This window comes from Pelodiscus sinensis, chromosome 25 (genome assembly GCF_049634645.1).
Source record: "Pelodiscus sinensis isolate JC-2024 chromosome 25, ASM4963464v1, whole genome shotgun sequence".
Classification (NCBI taxonomy): domain Eukaryota; kingdom Metazoa; phylum Chordata; order Testudines; family Trionychidae; genus Pelodiscus; species Pelodiscus sinensis.
In genome coordinates this window covers 2931713-2950388 of record NC_134735.1, presented here as the reverse complement: position 1 = coordinate 2950388, position 18676 = coordinate 2931713, and the positions used below count along the sequence as shown (strand labels likewise).

Here is an 18676-nt window from a genome sequence, read left to right as displayed (position 1 = left end):
CGACATCTGTACTTCAGCAGTAACGCTAATTCCAAAATAGTTATTTTGCATAGCGGGAGTGTGGGTGCTCCGGTGCCGCTCTTTCGAATTAACGACTCCCTAGAGTCGTTTGAAGTAATTGCGTCCCAGGGCTTCCTGGGGGTCTGAGTCGAGGGAGCGCGTCCACCGTCACGGAGCTGCCTCGGACTCATTTCGAGGCTTCTCCGTAGTAAGGCCGCGCTTGTTGGCTTTTTGTTCTTTCAGGAGTTATTAAATCGATTTTAGTTATTTTGAAATCGTTTCCTCGTGTCGACATGGCCCTGGTGTGCTCGTGAGAATGTCGTGTGGGACTGGGTCAAAAGCCCAACCAAAATCAAGGTATCTCATGGTTCCCCCATTCGCTAGGCTGGTCATGCGGTGAGAGGGGAAATTAGATGGGTTCAGCAGGATTTATCCTCCGCAAGCCGCTGGCTATTCGGTCTGGCACTGTTATCCGCTAGGTGCTTACATATTGATGGTTTCATAGTTCATTCGGGTCTCTCTCTGGGGCTGAAGTTATGCTGATAGTTCATAGTTTCTTTTCGACACTAGGTGCTATGTTTGCCCTTCTCCAGCCCTCTGGTACCTCACCCATCCTCTGTGAGATCTTGACGATAATTGCAAGCGTTTCTAAGATTGCTCCAGCTAGTCCCTCGTGCACCTAGTTTTGAATTTCCTCAGCCCCTGCCAACAGGAACGTAGCCGACGTCTCTAAATATTATCTGAGCTTTTCCTTCCCCCCTCTTGGGTTGACTATCTGGTCACCATTCATCTTTTTAGTGAAGGCTGAAGCAAAATGGGCGTCAAACGTGAGCTTTCTGGATATCCGTTTTTAGCCCCCCATCCCTGCTCGGGAGAGGACTGACACTTCGCCTCATCTCTCTCTGGTACGTCTATGCTAGCGGCTTCACCCGGCGTTGCTCGGGCCCTGAACTCAGTTTTTGTTTTGTGGGAAAGGAAAATGACAATGTGCAGGCTCCTTTTCAATCATTGCTCTGGGATGAGGCTGCCCCGGGGAGAGAGGAAAGCCCCAGGCCTCTCTCACCGCAGCAGCTTGGGGCCAGGGGAGAAGCGCCTCTCCATGGCCACTGCAGCTCCAGCGGGCACAGCTGGGGGAAGGGGGCATGTCCCCCAGCTGGGGCAGGTCCAGTTTTGTCTGCTCCTTGAGATCCAGCCAGAGGGAGGAAGGCAGGCAGCAAACGGGGCACTTTCCCCTCGCTCCCTGACAAAGGGAAACAGCCCGTAATGTCCGTGTACAAATGGGGGGGGGGGAGCAGCTGTAGCCCCCCCCGCCTGGTGAGAGGGTGGGTCAGTCCTGGACAGGGGTGGGGGGTGAGCACCCCCAGCCAGCCCCTTTCCCCTGCCTGGTGATTCTGTCTCTCCTGTGTCTGGCTTGATGAGAAGCCTCAGTCCCGTTCCAGGCACAGCCCGTTGTGCGGGCGCAACGCAGCCCTGGCCTCGCCCGACGTTCTGGGAAGAGGAAGCGGCGTGTCGAATTGGGTGGGCGGGAGAGGGAGTTCTTGGACAGACAGACAGACTGTCTCAAACGATTCCCGCGGAGAGGCAGGTGACCGTAGCCGTGGCCTGCCAGGGACGAACACTGGTGAACTGCTGGTATTTTATTGCCCACCTCTGGTCCAGAGCCTCAGATGGCATCGTGTGTGGGTCGCCGGCCCTCCCTTTACTTGCACCACCTGCCTTGGCTCTGCTTCTGTGTGTGGTGCACTAGCCCGACGGGAGCTAGCACATTCCTCTCCTTGAACGGGAAGTGTCTGCTCCAGGTTGGCGTGTTCAGCGTCTGGCTTCACCCCAGGCGGGGCTTTGCACCTCTGCAGTTAAACCAGTGCAACCTCCTGCTTGCCATGTGCCCGCAGACAGGCCGGCTTCCAGTGGGGAAGGGAAGCCTCCTAGAAATCTAACCGGTGTGCTGGTGCCCAGCGGCTGTGGGGGAGAGGAATTGAGGCTCAGCAGGCCAGGCCTGATTTCCAGGCACGTCCCTGCCAGAGTTCCTCCGAATGCAGGTTTTTGATGTCACCAGCCTGTCGGAGAGCTGGGGGGTTGGGTTCTGAATGTCCCAGGGCCGAGGCCACGGCTCAGTGACCCGGAGCGTGGGAGGGCAAAGTCCCTGGGAGTTGATTTTCAGTATTTCCCGCCGTCCGAGGGTGCTTTGCTTTCTGTCTGCTTGGCCTTTGCGGCTGGGACTGTCGCCCCGCGGCTGGCCCGGGGCAGGGCTCCTCGCGGTTAAACATTCACTCCTCCGGCCTCGCAGCGGAGCGGAACGCTCCCTTGAGAAGTGGGGAAGATGTTGGCAAAACACGGCAGGTGCCTCTCGCACCCGTTTTCCCTCTGCTCCTGCCCCAGCGAAACCCCGTCCAACGCTGCCGCAAGCCGGGCCAGGGCAGCTGGGGTTCGGGCGGAGAGACGCGAAGGGGGGCAAGAAGCAGGCAGGTTTCCCAGCCACCTGGCCCGAGAGCCTGCGTTGGGTCACTGCACCGAGGCGCAGGGCTCCTCTCCGTGCTGGGAAGAGGGGTTCCCGCGAACGGTCGCTTTGCTCCCTGGGCATCCGCGTTGGGGCTGTCGCGGGGACAGGGCCGGGGGCAGCACACAGGGATGTCGAATCCTGTTTACTCGGTTACCAGGTTAATCGCTGTGTCCACAGATAACTGATTAAAGGGGGGGGTGGCAGGGCCCAGCTCTGTGGGGTGCCCAGGCTCCCGATGCTGGTGGGCAGCTGCTCCTGCCCCCACTGGGTAACCGGAACCGGTAAGCATCACCCAGGCAGGTTAACTTTTCCCATCCCCGGCCAACGTGCTTATTAGGCGTTTATTCCGGCGCGGGCAAGGCTGCCTGGGGACTGCACCCGGGCCCCAAGCCAGGTCCCACCTTGCAGCTCGGTCGGTGCCCGCTGCTCCCGGTCTCGTAGCCGGGGCCCGAGGAGGAGGGCGACGGAATCCGTGCAGGAGCTGGTGATTCACCTGCAGCGAGCGGAAGGCGGGGGCGGGGCGCTGCCAGGCGCGCGGGCCCTCGGGGCAGCCCTTGCCAGGGTCTGCTCATCTCCCGGGCAGCGAGGCAGACGCAGGAAATGTCAGCGCTGTTCACTCCTCTTCCTTCCCTGTGCCTCCTGGCGCGGGCCCCACGGGTGGGGCTGGCTCGTGGCGCCCAGTCCTGTCGCTGCTTGCAGGAGGCTGGGGTGTGTGCGTGTCAGAGGGAGCTATGCCAGATGGGTTGCTGCTGACGGGGTGTGGGGGGTGTGGGGGGGGGGAAGGTGGGTGCCTGCCTTTCCCAGGGCACTTCGCCTCTTGTTCAGGGAGGGGTCTCACTCGGGCTCCCCTGTGGGTCTCTGTTTCCAGGGTCAATTGCTGCGGTGGTGCCATCAGGGGGCCAACAGAATTGCTGGACGAGGTGGAGAGAGAAGCGGCTTTGCGCTCCCGGAAGGGGCGGAGCTTCGGTAGAAGGGGCGGGACTGGGGCCTCCCCCCCCCCCCCCCCCCGCCAGCCCCTGAGCACTGCCAGGAGCACGCCACCCGGGGCTCCAGCGGCGATTTAAAGGTCCCAGGGCTCCGGGCCCCACCACTGGCAGCACGGGGCCCCGGTGCAGTGCTTGCATTGACTCCAGGGAGCCACGGCAGTTGACTGAGATGTTTCGAAGGCCACGCCAGGCTCTGCTCGGCTGATGTAGGCCCGGGCTGCTCCCCCAGCGTCTCAGCCTGGGCTCTGGTCCTGGGCCCAAAGGCCAGCCCTGCTGAGTCTGGCACCTCCGTCCTCGCTGTCAGGTGGCCGGGCCTCCTTCCTCGTGCACGGTGCTCGCTGGAGACCCTGGAGGGCGAGGGGGAGCCGGGCTACGGGTCTGCCGGAGGGTGACGTCTACAGGAGCGGAGAGGTGCAGTCATGCGGGGAAGAGATCAGATTGCAGGGCTTTGCGTGCGTGCGTGTTAGGGTTGATTTCAAGTCCTAGCATGGGGCGTGTTGGGGAGCTCACTGCACTATAGTGGTGCACATCCGCCAGGCCTGGGGGCACAGAACAAAATGTATTCTGCATGTGGATGGGAAACAATGGAGGGGAAATTGTTGGTGAATTCTGGGATATGCGGAGGATTGTCCCCCCCCCCCCCCCCTCCCCGCCGCGTCTGGGTAAGGCAGGTGCTTCTGTCCAGGGATGTCTGAATGCTGAAAAACAGCGGCCCCGGCTGCTTTGTTTCCTAGGGCTGGCTTGGCCCTCGCTTGCTTACAGCAGGAAGGCTCCTGGGAAGTAAAGGTGTAGCGCTGTGGGCATGAGCCGGACACTGCTGGTCTCGAGGTCCTTTCCCTCCTGTGTCCCTTTGTGGTTCCAGCCAGCTGCCAGTGGCTAGAGTAGGGGCTGAGGGGCTGGGCTGGAAATGGGGGCTAGTGGTTGGGGGGGGAGAGGCTGGGCTGGGGAGTGTGGAATAGGGGTTAGAGCAGGGGGGGCTGGGTAGTGGGGGCTAGTGGTTAGAGCAGAGGAGAGTGGCTGGGCTGGGGAGTGGGGGCTAGTGATTAGGGCGGGGGAGTGGCTGGGCTGGGGAGTGGGGGTTAGTGGTTAGAGCACAGGGCAGTGGTTGGGTCAGGGAGGGGGGCTAGTGGTTAGAGCAGGGGGCAGCGGTTGGGTCAGGGAGGGGGGCTAGTGATTAGAGCAGGGGGCTGGGCTAGAGAGTGGGGGCTAGTGGTTAGAGCAGGGGGGGTGACTGGGCTGGGGAGTGGGGGTTAGTGGTTAGAGCGACTCTCAAAATGGCAGCGACCCTCAAAGTGTCCCTCCGGATGAGAAATCTCCGCAGGGCAAGGAAAGAGCTGAGAAGCCTGCGGGTGTCTCCAGGTCTTGTCAGTCTGTCCAGGCAGCCACGGGTTACGTCTCCTGCCAGCACCGCTGCGGAGTCCAGGGAGCCAAGGCCGGGGGTGTGGAAAAGCTGCGGAGGAGAGATGAGTCAGGATGAGCTGGCCTCTGCCCTTGTGCGGGTGGCTCATCCTGCCGTCAGGGACACCAGCTGGCTTCCTGGAAGGGAAGGGAAAGGGGCTTGCAGGCAGAGGATGGGCCCAGGAGCGGGCGGTGCCGGGCGAACCAGGAGCTGGGGATGGGGTGGGAAAGGCAGGTTTTCGCAACACGCGGCTGCCCGGCTCAGCCGATGTCACTCGGCACAGGCGCCGGGCACCCCGGAGACTGGCTGGTGAGCTGAGGATTCCTTGGCCAGCTGGGGATGACTCAGCTGTGTGCGGTCTCCCTCCCCCCCCATCGCTCTGTGTGGTGAAACCTGTCTGCCACATGGACGCAGCAGCATCCCGGCCTCCCCCGGCCACGCTGTCGGAGACGGAGCCTTTCGGCCGCGTCCCGGCTGGCGGTGCCGATCCCCTTGTGTTCCCGGGGTGCGAGCTGGGGTGGGGAGCGTTGGGGTCACCGGAGTGACCCAGCGAGGGGGCTGCCCCTTGATCATCTGCGGTGGGGTTTTCTCGCCACCCCGTCCGTGTCCTAGGCGGCTCCGCGGCCAGCGAGGCACCTGCCTATTGTGCACCTGGGTCAGGGCCGGGAACCAGGCGGAATCTTTCTGCTTCTGTTCTCGCCCGGTTCCACCCCCCGGGCGGCAGCTGCTGGTGTCTTGACTTCCCCTGCCTCTCGGTTTGGGTGTCTCTGCGGTGCCACCTGGCTGCCGCGGGGGGGGAATGCAGCGAGCGTGTGAGCACGGGGATCCCTGGCAAGCGGGCAGCGTGCTCGCGAGAGGGATGGAGAGCCGGGCTCCCGCTCTGCGCCAGGGTTCCCGGAACGCTTGGGCGGCCGCCCAGGAGAGATTCAGGTGCAACCCAGCTGATCAGCAGGGCGCCTGGGTTTCTGCTAGTGGGGCCCGTCCCCACACGGTCTGTCCACTGGGCCACTCCAGATCCCAGCCCACATCCCTACCTTGAGGGCATCCCCTATGCTCTGTTGCTAGCCCTGGCACCGGGCCCTCCGCACCTCTCCCAGCTGGGGGTTCTCTGGTTCGGGGGCTCGCCATGGTCCTACCAGATCAGATGTTGCCGGACCAGACAGTCCTGGAGCAGAGAGGCTCAACCTGTATCTAAGACTCCAGCCGGGATGAGCAGAGGGGGAGTTGAGACTAGATGTGCAGAGACGAGATGTGGCATGCATATCCATGGGGAGCGGGGCGGCATCCGGGGGGCAAAGGGGATGTGGGGGTGGGGTAGGAGGGGCCGCGCTGGCTAAGGTTGCCTCTAACACTGGTAGGGTGGCCCACTCCGAGAAGGGACGCGCAGGGTCTGAACTAGGTGCGTGTTGACAGAACCCGGCTGCAGCTCCTGGCTGGGTTTGCAGTCAGAGTTTGCTCTGGGCCTGTTTTAGACAATGCTGGAAGCGCAGAACAGTCCTAAGTGTGGAGTAAACATTTCTCTCCCCCCGGAGTCCTTGTTTAATTCGAAGATGCACCCCCCCCCATTTCCTTTCTGGCAGCGCGTCTGCCAGCTCGGCTGAGACGCTGCTGCGAAGGCACCTAAAATTAGCCGTGTGTTTATGTCTGTGTGGAATGGTTTCCATGGCTGGGTGGTGTCAGAGGGGTCTTGTCTGGCGTGGCTCCTGTCATTGCCACCCTCGGCGTGATACTGCCGGGCTCGGTGCGTCTGGCTGGCGTCCCTGGACCTGACTCCCGGCGCGTGTGGGACAGGCCAGGACAGCGGAGGGGAGAGAAAAGCTGCCGATGTTTCGGTGACCTCCCCGTATTCCCCGCCTCGTCCAGATGCGTCGCCCGCCGCCGCGGGAGTGACAGCCCATTATCTGTTTCCTGCGGCCGCCAGAAAATGCCGACACTCACTTCTGCTGCACGCCGTCGATATTTGTATTTCATTAAAAGGGCCGAAAAGGAGCAGGTGTGAAATTGAGTGGAATTAAGTGCACGCCCGTTCTTTCACTCAGCCCGACGCCCAGTGCCTAAGCCGGCATCGTCCCCAGCTCCCGGCTCTGCCGGTCCGTCCTTTGCCTGTGCCGGCTGAGGGGGACTTGCTGCAGGCTCCAAGGGAAGGACACGCAGGGGGAGCAGATTAAATGTTCCCATGGCCTGACGGGTCCTCCCTCCGAATCCCATTGGCTGCTCAACTGGCCAGTCGCTTTCAAATTGGGCCTGGCTGCTCCCATGGGGCTGTGGCAGGCTGGGGGGTGGGGGCGGCGAATCGCAGGGGGACAAGACGATATGGCTGGAGGATCCCGATTTGAATGGCTGCTGCCTGATTGCCCTCTGGGGCCGTGCCCGCTCAGTGCCATCTCTGCTGCGGGTGGCAGGGCCTGCTGGGGTGGAACAGACACCGTATCTACTCACTGTTTTGTCTGCATCCCTAGGCGATAGAGCAGTTAATTATACACCCTGGCAGAGAGACCAAACTCTCCCTCCTCGCAGCCGGCAGCCGCCTCCCTCCTCTGCTCCCTGCATCCTTTGCCTTATTGCTGCTGCCATTGTCCTGTTCTCTCTGGTTCCCTCCTCCGTCTCTTCCTGTCTCGCCGCCTGCTCCTCCCCTCCCTTTCTGTCCCTGCCATCAAGGACTTCGGCAGCTCTGTCGTCGGGCCCCGTTTTAGGGCGCGTCTCCCAGTGCTGGGTGTTTCTTGGGGAGCCGTAGCCCCTAGAGATACGAGGGCCCCGGCTTCCTTTTGGTTTTTGAAAAGCAGGTTTCTGGCCCTCGTGGGGGCAGAGGGACGTGAGCAAACTTGGCTGGGACGCGAGACGATGACCCGAAAGAACCCGCCTGGGTTTGGGAGGCCTGGCTCGGGTTGGGGACAGCCTGGGGCTGGCGGTGCTGTTCGTAAAGCGCGCACACCCGGGCCCTCGCTCCCCCGCGGGAAGGCCTCCTAGAAGTCTGCGCAGCTGGCCCCGCATGTGACATGGAGGGAATTCCTGTTCATGCGGGGATCATTCTTCTCCCACGCGGCCGTGCCAGGGGCTCTGGTGCAATCCTCCGGACTTCCCGAGCTCTCCTGGCACCTCCTTGGTTCCCTGCAGTGTGGACGGCGGGTGCAGCCGCTCTCGGGGAGGGGCACTGGGTGGAACGGGCATGTGGGGCGTAGATGGAGTTGCACAAGCACAGAACCTGGGGGCTAGAGCTGCCTTTTCTTTCTCTCACTGACCCACCTTTCCCTCTCCCGTTTCCGTCCGTCCTCCGAGGCCCTTCCGTTGGGTTTCTCCTCTCCCCCGGGACTCCGCTCTGCTGGGCACAGAGAGCACTGCTAGCCCTGGCCAGGCGATCCTGCCCTGTGACGGAACCTACCTGAAGCCAGACTTTTTGAGCCAGCTGTGTACAAATCAGACTGGGTGGAGGGTGAAGGCACAGGTGGGGAAGACAAACCCGAAGCCCCGCCCCGTCTGCCTGAAGCCCCGCCCCTTCTTCCCAAAGCCCCGCCCCCTCTGCAACCTCCCCGACCCAGATTACTGCCCCCAGTCCCAGCAGGTGGCCAGAGCGTCTTCCCAGATGGCCGGAGTTTTGGGGGCACCCATGCACTGCAGCCCCAGCCCTCCCCGGTGGCCAGGCAGTCGGGCAGTCACACTGCGGCCCCCAGTGGCCAGCGGAGAGCGTACCAGTTTTGGGAAGGCAGTACCTTCCCCTGCTACGCTACCCTCCGCCCACGATCGGCAGGTGGTGAGAGCAGAGAATTTCCATAGTTTGATCTGTTCCGTGTTGTGCTGGGTTGCTGGTGTGCACCTGCACCCATTTTGGGGGTCCAGTGAATTCACGTCTCAGTGCACGTCAGGGTGCAATCTAGGGATGTCGAGTCCAAATTAATCTGTTAACTGGCAGGAGGCTGCTCCCGGGCACCGGTTACCCCGTATCTTGGAAGCATCACCCGGAAAGGGTGTAGCCTGTTAACCAGTTACCCATTCACATCCCTAGTGCAAAGACTTGTGCTCCTGCTTTCTCTGCCCTCTGTGCAAGAGACGGACAGCATCGTGTGGACAGTGCCTTGGTGAGCGCTGAGTTTCCCACCCACATCCAGCAGGGGGCGATAACTGGAGAGGCAAAACCAGCTCCAGGGGTGTCGTTGGGTACCCCAGGAAAGGGAGACGCGGTACCTCGGAAGCAGGAAGTGGGTGCAGGGACACCGAGGAGGGAGTGGGTTTGGAGGGTGGTGGTCGGCTGGAATTAAAGGGACGACGTAGACGGAGGACGAGGAAGACTTCCAGACAGGTTGTCCTCTTACAACACCCAGCACTGGAGGGAAAAAAAGCCATTCACATGCCCTGTGGAATAGCCCGCCTGGGAGCCCTGGGCCTCCAGCTCGTTGACGTCAGACAGACCAGACCTCCAGGAAACTCCCTGTAGCGGGAAGAACCTGCCCCTGGCCCAGCGGTGGGTCCCCGTGTGAAGCAGGTAGCAGGAGGGGAGCCCCCACTTGGATTCATGCCAGCGCCAAGCGTCGGATGCCTGCCGGGCTCTCTGCCTTTGTGCTGTGGCACCAGGCGCTGCAGAAACGGTTTTGCCGGCTTCAGCAGCACGGGGCGGGTTGAGGTTGAGGTGCTGCGGGGGCGGCGCTGGCTGAGGCTCTTTTGGTTTAACAGTTGCCTGGGGGATTGAATCAAGCCGGAGACCGATTCTGACCATGCAGGATGCTCTGAAATCTGCGCTCGGTGAGCAGACGTTCCTGTCTCGGTGAGCTGTAGGGGAGAGCCGTCAGTCGGAGCCGGTGGTTTCGTGCACCGTTTCCTGCTTAGGAGGAACTGGCTTGACGTGCGAATGAGGGGTGTGTGTGGGGGGGGGGAGGATTTCCCCTCGCTACACAGACTCTACAGAGGGATAAACTGCTGTGGTTGTCATGGAGCTGCTGCCTTCAAGTTGCCTCTAAAACTAGAACTGGAGCCTGTTTGTTTATAAGTGGAAAAATCCCCATTGAAAGAAAAAACCCAACAACCAGATGTTTGAAGGGTCCTGGACTGTAGATTTGCACAGGGCGCCTTTCCTGGGGGGAGGCTGGAGCGTTTGGAGAGCCGAGTGTATTATCGTCAACCCTGGGGGGCAGCAAGTAGAGCGATCTCCCAGAATGGGGTGTCTCTAGGCCAGTGTGTCTCAACCAGCGGTGCGAGTCCCCTTAGGGGTACTCGAGAGAAGTCTGGGGGGGCACCGCATTGAAATTTGGAGAAAATGTGAATGTGTGTGTGAAGTTTTACAGCGCTTTATTATTTCTGTACGTTTTTACACCCAAAAATGTAATCGCCCAACTCGCTAGGATTAAGTTGTTTAAACAAATGTGTTGCAATGGTAGAAACATTTTTGTGTGTCTGAAAAATGTAGCTACGGGGGGTACTTATCATTTTTCTTTTTTTGAAGAAGAGGGACTTTATAAAAAAAAAAAAAAAAAAAAAAAGGTGAGAGGCCGGCAGTTCTCAAACGACCCAGGACTGGGTGGTGGAATGTCAGGCGCTGGCTCTTGTCCCTGCAGGGGGATCAGGTGACCAGTGGGGGCTAGGGATGTAATAGTCAGTTAACCAATTAACCGATAAGCAAAAGCTTATAGGCTAATGCTGTGGACTATACGCATTCCCCCTACCTCCCCATTTGCCAGTCATTTTTTTTTTATCAGGCTGGGCAGCAACCCGGCTCCGTCCTGGCTTGCTCCAGGTCCAGGACCTACCCCTGCTGTGCCTCTGCATTTACAGGGTATTAGGAGCCAGGCAGGCAGCCCGGCTTAGTTCCGGCTCACTCAGACTCCGGGGACTATCGAATCGTTGAGTAACCAATAAGAATTCATGAGGTTAATCGACTATTCCATTAACCGATATTTAACATCTCTAGTGAGGGCACTAAGGCAGCTCCCTGCCTGTCCCGGCACCGCAGACTTGCTGCACCCCAGAAGTGGCCGGCAACAGGCCCAGCTCCTGGGGGTGTGGGGCAGAGCGCACTGCGCTCCATGCACTGCCCCCACCCTGAGCACTAGCCCTGCACTCCCTGGGCTAGGAACCTGCTGCTGGCTGCTCCCAGGGGCAGCCTGGTCTGTGGTGCCAGGAGAGGTCAACCCCTGACCCCCCCCCCTCAAAGCCGGAGCCCCTTCCAACACCCCAAAGCCCTCACCCTCAGCCCCGCCCCGGAGCCCGCCCTCCAGTCACATCCTGTTGGGTCGCGGCAGAAACGACTTTCCCCAGCTGGGTCCTGAGAGAAAAGGTTTGAAGGCTGCGGCCCTCGTCTCTGCCCGTTGTTACAGATGAATCCCCTGAGAGAGTTTGGACACGGGGGCGCCAGGACTGGAACTGGGACTCCGACACGCTGCTCCTCCTCGCGCCCAGGGAATGTGGGAGTCGCTGCTCCCGCCTGTGCGGGGTGGCTGAAGCAAAAACGCTCCCCGATGGCAAAGCGAAGGCGCGACGAGCCCGCAAGGAACCACTGCCCCTTGCGCGTGGTAGGACATCTGCCCCGAGCGCTGTGCCGCCGTGGGCGTCTTCGGCCTGCCTGCGTGGCCAGTTGGGCCTCAGAGAGACCCAGGTCAGCTGCTGAAACAGCTGGTGGGGAGCACTCGGCCCAAGACAGGAGCTAAAAGGAAACTGTGAGTGCGTTCCCAGAGGGCAGCTGCAGGCCGAGCCGTTCGAAATGGCTCCACAGTGGAACCGTTTGTCCAAACTCTCTTCTCTTTAAGCCGTTCGTGGTCCGGAGAGAACGGAGCCTAGATCCCGACCTAGCCCGACTGCCGGCCGTGACTCCAGACTCTGTTTGGGGGGGGGGGGGACCCCAGCTCCTGTCGGAAGCTCTTTCCCGGGACTGAACCCCGATTGGACCCTCGCTTTGTTTGGGCAGCCCTCCCGCCGGGCGATTTTACAAACCCAAACTCCAGTCTCTTTGGCCCATCGCTAAGGATCATGTGCCTCCCAGCTGGTTTCTCTCTTGCCCATCTGTGCCCTTTTGGGCAGCTTCTCCAACCAATGCGGGGCTGCCCTCTTTTTATTCACCGGTAGGTTTAACCCCAGCGTGGGGCGGTCTGTCTCGTCCTTCCTCCTTGTGTCTTTATGGAAGGTGTCCCACGTGAACACGAGTAAACGGAAAAGGCGGGGCTGTAAATGACTCCTCCAAACAATAAATCCCCCCTAAAAGTTGCAGCCTGGAAGGTTCGCCTGCCTCTCTTGAACACACACAAATGTAACGCCTGGTGTTCGAGTGATCTAATAACTCTTCCCCCCCCCGCGCTTCCCCCCCCCCCCCGCCGTGCCCCTTCTCTTCCTGAGTTTGAGTCTTTGAGCCGGGCGCAGGGAGAGTTTTAGGCAGGCCTGTCTGGGTCACTGAGGCAGGCCCGGGCCCTTGCAGGCTGTGTACCTCGCGCAGACGCTGCTCGTGGCGCTAGCAAAGTCGCTGCCTTCTCCCCGGCTAGGCCCGCGTTCATGGAGAGCGGCATTCCAATGGGGTTAAGCATGGAAATTTAGGAGCATGACGTCTCTCTCTTGAGGGGGGGAGGAGGGAAGTCAGATCACTTCAGCGCCTCGGAGGATGCCAAGGAAAGATGTTGGAGTCTGCCTAACGCTCCCTTTCTGCGCCCCGTGTGGAGAGCGCCTGGCTTTGTCTGCTCCCAGGCGGGTGTCACCTCCGCTGTCACTCGGCCTGCCCGCCCAGGGAGGGGGAGAGTGCGGCCGGCGCTGGAGTTCTCGAGCTGGAGAGCGGCCGGGTGTCAGGAAGTTTCTGCCGTTACCGCGGGCGCCGGCTTGCTGCAAGCCCCGCGCCGGCCTGTCTCCACGTCTCCCGTGCGATGCTCAAGGCATGTCGCTGTGAGCTCTGCAGACGCGCGCGGAGAGCCGGGGCTCGTGGAGTCAGGGCGCAGGCCCCCAGGTTGGGAAGAGGCGCCCATGCCTCTCTTAGAGGGGACCTTCCTGCCCCCCGCCGTCTTTGTTCTGAGCCACGTGCTTGGCGTTGCTGGGATCCTGTACTTGAGGAGACGGAGGAAAGAAGGTACGGCTCCTCCTGCCCTTCGAGCGTCGGGCTCCTATCTGCCGCCTCCCGCCTCTCTCCGCGAGCAGAGGCCGGGAACTGCCCCCGAAGTGCAAAGGGGGTGGTGATCACGTGGCATGTGCCTGTGGGAGGGGGAGAGCGAGGAACCAGGGGGGGATTTGTCCCTTGTCCCGGGAAGCGGCGTGGATTCCTATCAGCGTTTGAGACCCGGGGCTGGGTTCTGCCGCCCTGCATGAGGTCCAGCCTCACGTGGGAGCCACAGCGTGTGGCAAAGCCGCACACGCACCTTCCACACCGGCTGCTGCCTCTGGTCTCTCCCCGCCCTGGATTTCTCACGTGGCTCTCCTCCTGCCACGGGGTAGAGTCTGGGCACAAGGATAACGGAATAATTGTGGCTGAACGTTTGCAGCGTCTCTCCTGGGGTGAGAGGCACAAGGGAGGGGGGTGCTTGGAAGCGCTTTGACGGAGGGTCTCTGTGGAGCAGGGGTGGGGAACCTCAGGTCCGGGGGCCGGATGCGGCCCACCGCTCACCTGGATCTGGTCCCCGAGGTTCGCCCCCCACAGCACTGGGGCTCTTGCGCTGGCACTCCCGCCCTCCCACCGCCCTGCTGCCCCCCTGCGGAGCTGGAGCACACAAAATATATTAGGTTTGAAACGGGTCCCATATGTGGAGAGATTAAAGAGACTGGGACTTTTCAGCTTGGAAAAGAGGAGACTGAGGGGGGATAGGAGAGAGGTCTATAAAATCATGATCGGTGCGGAGAAAGTGAATAAGGAAAAGTTATTTACTTGTTCCCATAATATAAGAACTAGGGGCCACCAAATGAAACTAATGGGCAGCAGGTTTAAAACAAATAAAAGGAAGTTCTTCTTCACACAGCGCATAGTCGATCTGTGGAACTCCTTGCCTGAGGAGGTTGTGAAGGCTAGGACTATAACAGTGTTTAAAAGAGAACTAGGTAAATTCACGGAGGTTAAGTCCGTTAATGGCTGTTAGCCAGTATGGGTAAGGAATGGTTTCTCTAGCCTCTGTTTGTCAGAGGGTGGAGATGGATGGCAGGAGAGGGATCGCTTGATGGTTACCTGTTGGATTCACTCCCTTTGGGGCACCTGGCATTGGCCACTGTGGGCAGACAGGGTACCGGGCTGGATGGGCCTTTGGTCTGACCCAGTCTGGCCGCTTTTATGTTCTTATGTTGGGCCCCACTAGGCTCTGATGTGAGGGGAATGTGTGTGTCTCCTTCTCAGTCAGGGGCCATGTCAGGGAGGGGTTTTATTTATTTATTTATTTTTTGTTTTTTGCTTCTCACTTGTGTGCCGCCCCCGACTGATTTTTCTGCGGGTCAGCGGCCGCCGACCCAAAAAGGTTCCCTGCCCCTGCTGTGGCGATTTGGAGTGGGGCTGATGGGTGGGGAGGGAAGGGGGCATGCGCAGAAACGTCACTGCATTCTGTACGGGGCTCGTGTGTCATTTTCTTCTGCAGACCCGCCTCTCCAGACAATCCTCGTTGGTCAGAGCATCCGCCCAGCGGGCAGTCCTGGGGCACACACCCAGCTGTGGTGCTTTTTCGTCTACGTTCTGCCACTGACTCACTCAGCAGCATTGAGGCTGCCTGCCTCAGTGTCCCAAAATAGGGCCTATATGTGCCCGTGTCACATGGCTGTGCGGAGTCATCAGCTGATGATAAAGCACTTTGAATATGTAGAGCCTTAGACAAGTGCTCAATATTCCCCTATCTCACACGTCCACGCTGTCCTTTTCTCTCCGACCCTGTTTCTTTCCTGTTTCCCGTTTTCTCTCCCCTCCAGTCGGTATCTCTGTCTCCCATCCTTCTCCCCCTTCCTCCCACTCCTTCAGATTTTGCTCTTTGCCTATTTACATTTTTTTAACCTCTCCAAGGAAATTGGGCTGCTTCTCTCTTCTGTGTTCTCTGCAGTCAGTATGGCCAGGGGATACCCCCCAAATGCCTCCCCACTCTGAGAGGTAGGAGAAAGCTACCTATTAAAGGGCCCCCTCACCTTTTTCATCCCCGTGTAGATTTTTTTCATCCACATGCGGATTAATTTTTTTATGTGCACCGAAGCATGTGCACCACCAGTAGACCCAAAAACCTAGCAGTGGGTGCGCTGCTGATCAGTTGGTATTGGAATCTTTCCTTAGCGGCCGCACAAGCCCACAGCTTGCAAGGCACACGGTGACCTACCCTTCTGTTCCCTCTGTAACGATCCCCACCAGCTGTTGGGTGATCTCTTGGGCACGTCCCCAGGGAGAGCAGTATAGAACAGAACATGGGAGGAAGTGAGCCGGCCAGAGGGCAGCTCCGTCAAAAGGCCGGGGATGGTGAGCCGCGCTCCTTGCTGCTCTGGCGCAGAGTCTGCAGCCACGCAGCCGAGCCGGCAAACCCACCTAATCCAGCCATTAGCCAGTGCTCGGCGTATGCTGCTGACCAACGGGCACATGGTAAAGACAGGGCTGAGCTCCCGAAGTCTGGAAGGGTTTGGAGCTGGGCTATTGCAGAGACCAGATACAATTGTTTGGGTCTTGCTCAGTGCCCCTCCAAAGCTTGGCTCGGGGCCACCTCTTCTTCGTAGACTGTGTGGTTAGCTTCTCGGGGCGAGGAGCCCAGGAAGTAGGTGGGAAGGCGACTGGGCCTTTCTTGTGATGGGACCTTCTAGCCCGTGGGTAGGTGAGTAGGAGACATGGGTGTGCTTTTTGCTTTGCGGCACCTAATGCCCCCGGACGTGGAAATGCTCAAATGGCAAACGGCACTAATGCCACGGTGCCCTGCGCACCCCACACCCAGGTTCAGTTTCCCCGTTTATCCCGTTGTTTCTCTCTCCGTTTCCCTCTCGTCCATCCCACGGATTTCGGTGGCGTTTAAGGTGCAGCTCCGTGTTCCTCCTCCGTCACCCCCGCCGAGGGTTGACTCGCAGGCAGGTCTCTCTTTGCTTGGCGCTCCTTGGTTGTCTACCTGAATCGCCAGCTACAACGCTCAGCCACCGTCCGCTAGGTCTGCCTGCCTGCCGGCTCTTCCTGTCTGGCGTCCCTCAAAGCTGCGTGTTGGCCACTGGCCGTGCTCCAGGAGCACCTGGCTGGGGCGGGCAGTTCTGTCTCACCCTGCCGGTTGCAGTACTCCCCCCTTTTGGTACTATCTCCAGAGTATTTTATTGTTTCTAACCATAATGAAGCTGTGAAAGGACCTTTCTCCAACCGACTGTGTGAAGATGCTGTCTCCTAAGACATCAGGGAGGAAACCGCATCTAGAGTGGTTTGGACCCCTTGGGGTCGCTTTGGGGGGGGGGGTAAAGATGCTGATTCCCCATATACCCCGCTACACAGCATTCGCTATCGGGTCTCTAGTCAACCTCCTCGCACTTCCCTGCTTAATCCCTTCAATGTCAAAGCTGCCTCAGATTTGCTTGGCAGAATGTTTGTCTCCGTGCCACGTGATGCTGCCTGTTCTCAGGCTCAGTTCCCGGCATAACTCAGCAGCCTCTGTTCTGTGGTGTAACGGAGGAACCTTTCCCTCCTCTTTAGCAACTCTTGCAGGTGAGCGAGGGGGAAACGCACTCCATCTAATCCAGACGTTCCTCTACACTGTACAAGCTTTGTTTTCCGGCATTCATGGGAATGGAGATTGCTGGTTAATCAAACGGGCCGGTTATTCGCGCTTTCCACCGATGGTTCATGAATTTTTCACTGTCCGCTCGCCATAGCTGGGCTAGAAGGGATAATAGGGTTCGATAATAGCTGATAATGGTATTACATGCAGAGGTGTGACATGAACCAACCTCACTGCCACCAGTTTACAAACTTGACTTCTGCAAGCTCTGGAAAATGTCAAAAAATGCCAGATGGGAATTTTGCTGTCTGATTGTTTTGCTGTCTATGACATGCAGGTTAACTGAGTTTTCCTGACAATGAAGTGCCAGGTAGCGCAGCTTGTACTGTATTAGCAAATCACCTGATGTTTCCTTTTTGGTATAGATCATGTCTTATCCTTCCCCAGGCTCTGTATATTGCAAACTCACTTCCTTTCAAGCACACAGGAAGATCAGGGTGATCTCATATTAGCTTATCTGGTATAAATAAACTCCTCAGATGCATTCACACCCTGCGCCATGCTGTTACTGCACCCCTTTCGAACTCCTGTCTAGATCTCTCTTGGCATCGCTGTCTCCCGTCGCTGTCTGATTTTCCACCTGGTGGGCTGCCATGCATTTTTCCAGGTTGGATCGCATTATTTTCCCATCTCTGTTTCTAAACTCTCTCTCTCTCCTCCCCATTTAAGTCTCTGTTTTCAGTGGTGTTCGTGCCACCTGTCAAATCAGTAGTAAACACAGATTGGAATATGCCGTATTCCAGAACCATTTTGTTTCTCCTGTATTTCAGAACAATTAAAAGGGATTAAAGGTGATGTGCAAAAAAGAATGCACGTCCTTTTCAGAGAATTGTATCCTGAAGGGCAGGGTCTGAGTCATTTCCCCGATTATTTCTTCTGCTTGCTGGTTTTTTGTAACCTTAATAATTCAAATCTTCTGGGCTGAAAAATATGGCGACTGGAGAAGTAGTGAAATGGTGAAACCACATGGCTCCAGTGCGAAAGCCGAGCATTTGGGTGGCGCAAAGATTATTAGTCAGCTGTTTAAAAGGGATTTTACCAACGCCTATTTCACAAACACTTGTGAAAGCAGTTTTCAGGTATCTAAAAGGGAGTCATAAGGAGGAGGGAAAAAACTTGTTCATCTTGGCCTCTGAGGATAGAACAAGAAGCAATGGGCTTAAACTGCAGCAAGGGAGGTTTAGGTTGGACATTAGGAAAAAGTTCCTAACTGTCCGGGTGGTGAAACACTGGAATAAATTGCCCAGGGAGGTTGTTGAATCCCCATCTCTGGAGAGATTTCAGAGTAGATTAGATAAATGTCTATCAGGGATGGTCTAGACAGTATTTGGTCCTGCCATGGGGGCAGGGGACTGGACCCGATGACCTCTCGAGGTCCCTTCCAATTCTAGTAGTCTATGATTCTTTGACTTCCTTTCTCCAAAGTGTGTTCACTCAAGTTAGGGGAGGGCTTAGCAGCCGTTTTCGCAGCCTCTGAAAGACCCTGCGGCAAAGCCAGCGAAGAATAGACTTGATGTCCCTGCATCTTTTTCGGGCCGTCTTTCTCTTCCACAAAGAAGCCCCAAGGACAAACTGAAAAACTCCTGTTCAAGCCCCCTTTAAGTAAAATGGCCCTGCCAGTGTAATGTGGGGGTTGGCACATCCGGGTGCTTAATGGGTTCTCCAGATGGGCCACAGTTTGAAAATGGAGGGATAGTCATTCCGCTCCTCCCCCAGAACCGAACCTCCCCTGTTCAGGGGAAGGGAAGGCGCCTTTTCCCCATGTCCAGCTGCCATCAGTGCTTGAAAGACGCTGGGGAGCCCAGCCAGCATGTGGGCCCTGGGGACATGTAGCAGGCTGGGAAGCATTTCCCCACACAAGTGGGAAGCAGCGGCTTAGAAGAGGCTAGTTATGAATGGCTTCTGGAGGGGAGAATGACGTGAAAAGGAATTCACCCTGTTCACGGCCGTCTTGGTCTTCTGCCTGCGCTGCTCCGTCAACCCCAGCCTGGAAAGGGGTTGAGGGAAGAGGGAAGTTTTGTTTCCATGGGCCTTCCCTGCCCTGGCTTCCCCGGCCACACTCTGTTGCTAGGGAGTGAGGAGAAACTTTTCCTCTTGCTTTCCCACACTGCACCCGCAGACGCTCCGTTGGAATGCGGCC

The 18676-nt window shown here is 58.4% G+C and overlaps 1 protein-coding gene across 13 annotated transcripts in view; it reads left to right on the top strand.

The window, feature by feature from the left end:
• MACF1 (microtubule actin crosslinking factor 1) overlaps positions 1-18676 on the top strand; it is a 301070-nt gene that overhangs the window by 63461 nt on the left and 218933 nt on the right. Inside the window, exon 1 of one of the 13 annotated variants that reach the window (XM_075908716.1) lies at positions 12461-12914. The exons of the other annotated variants lie outside the window; for them this stretch is intronic. Coding sequence (XP_075764831.1) covers positions 12812-12914 — 103 coding nt within the window. The 5' untranslated portion in view covers positions 12461-12811. Of the gene's footprint in view, positions 1-12460; positions 12915-18676 lie in introns of those variants that run through there. 13 annotated transcript variants of the gene reach the window in all.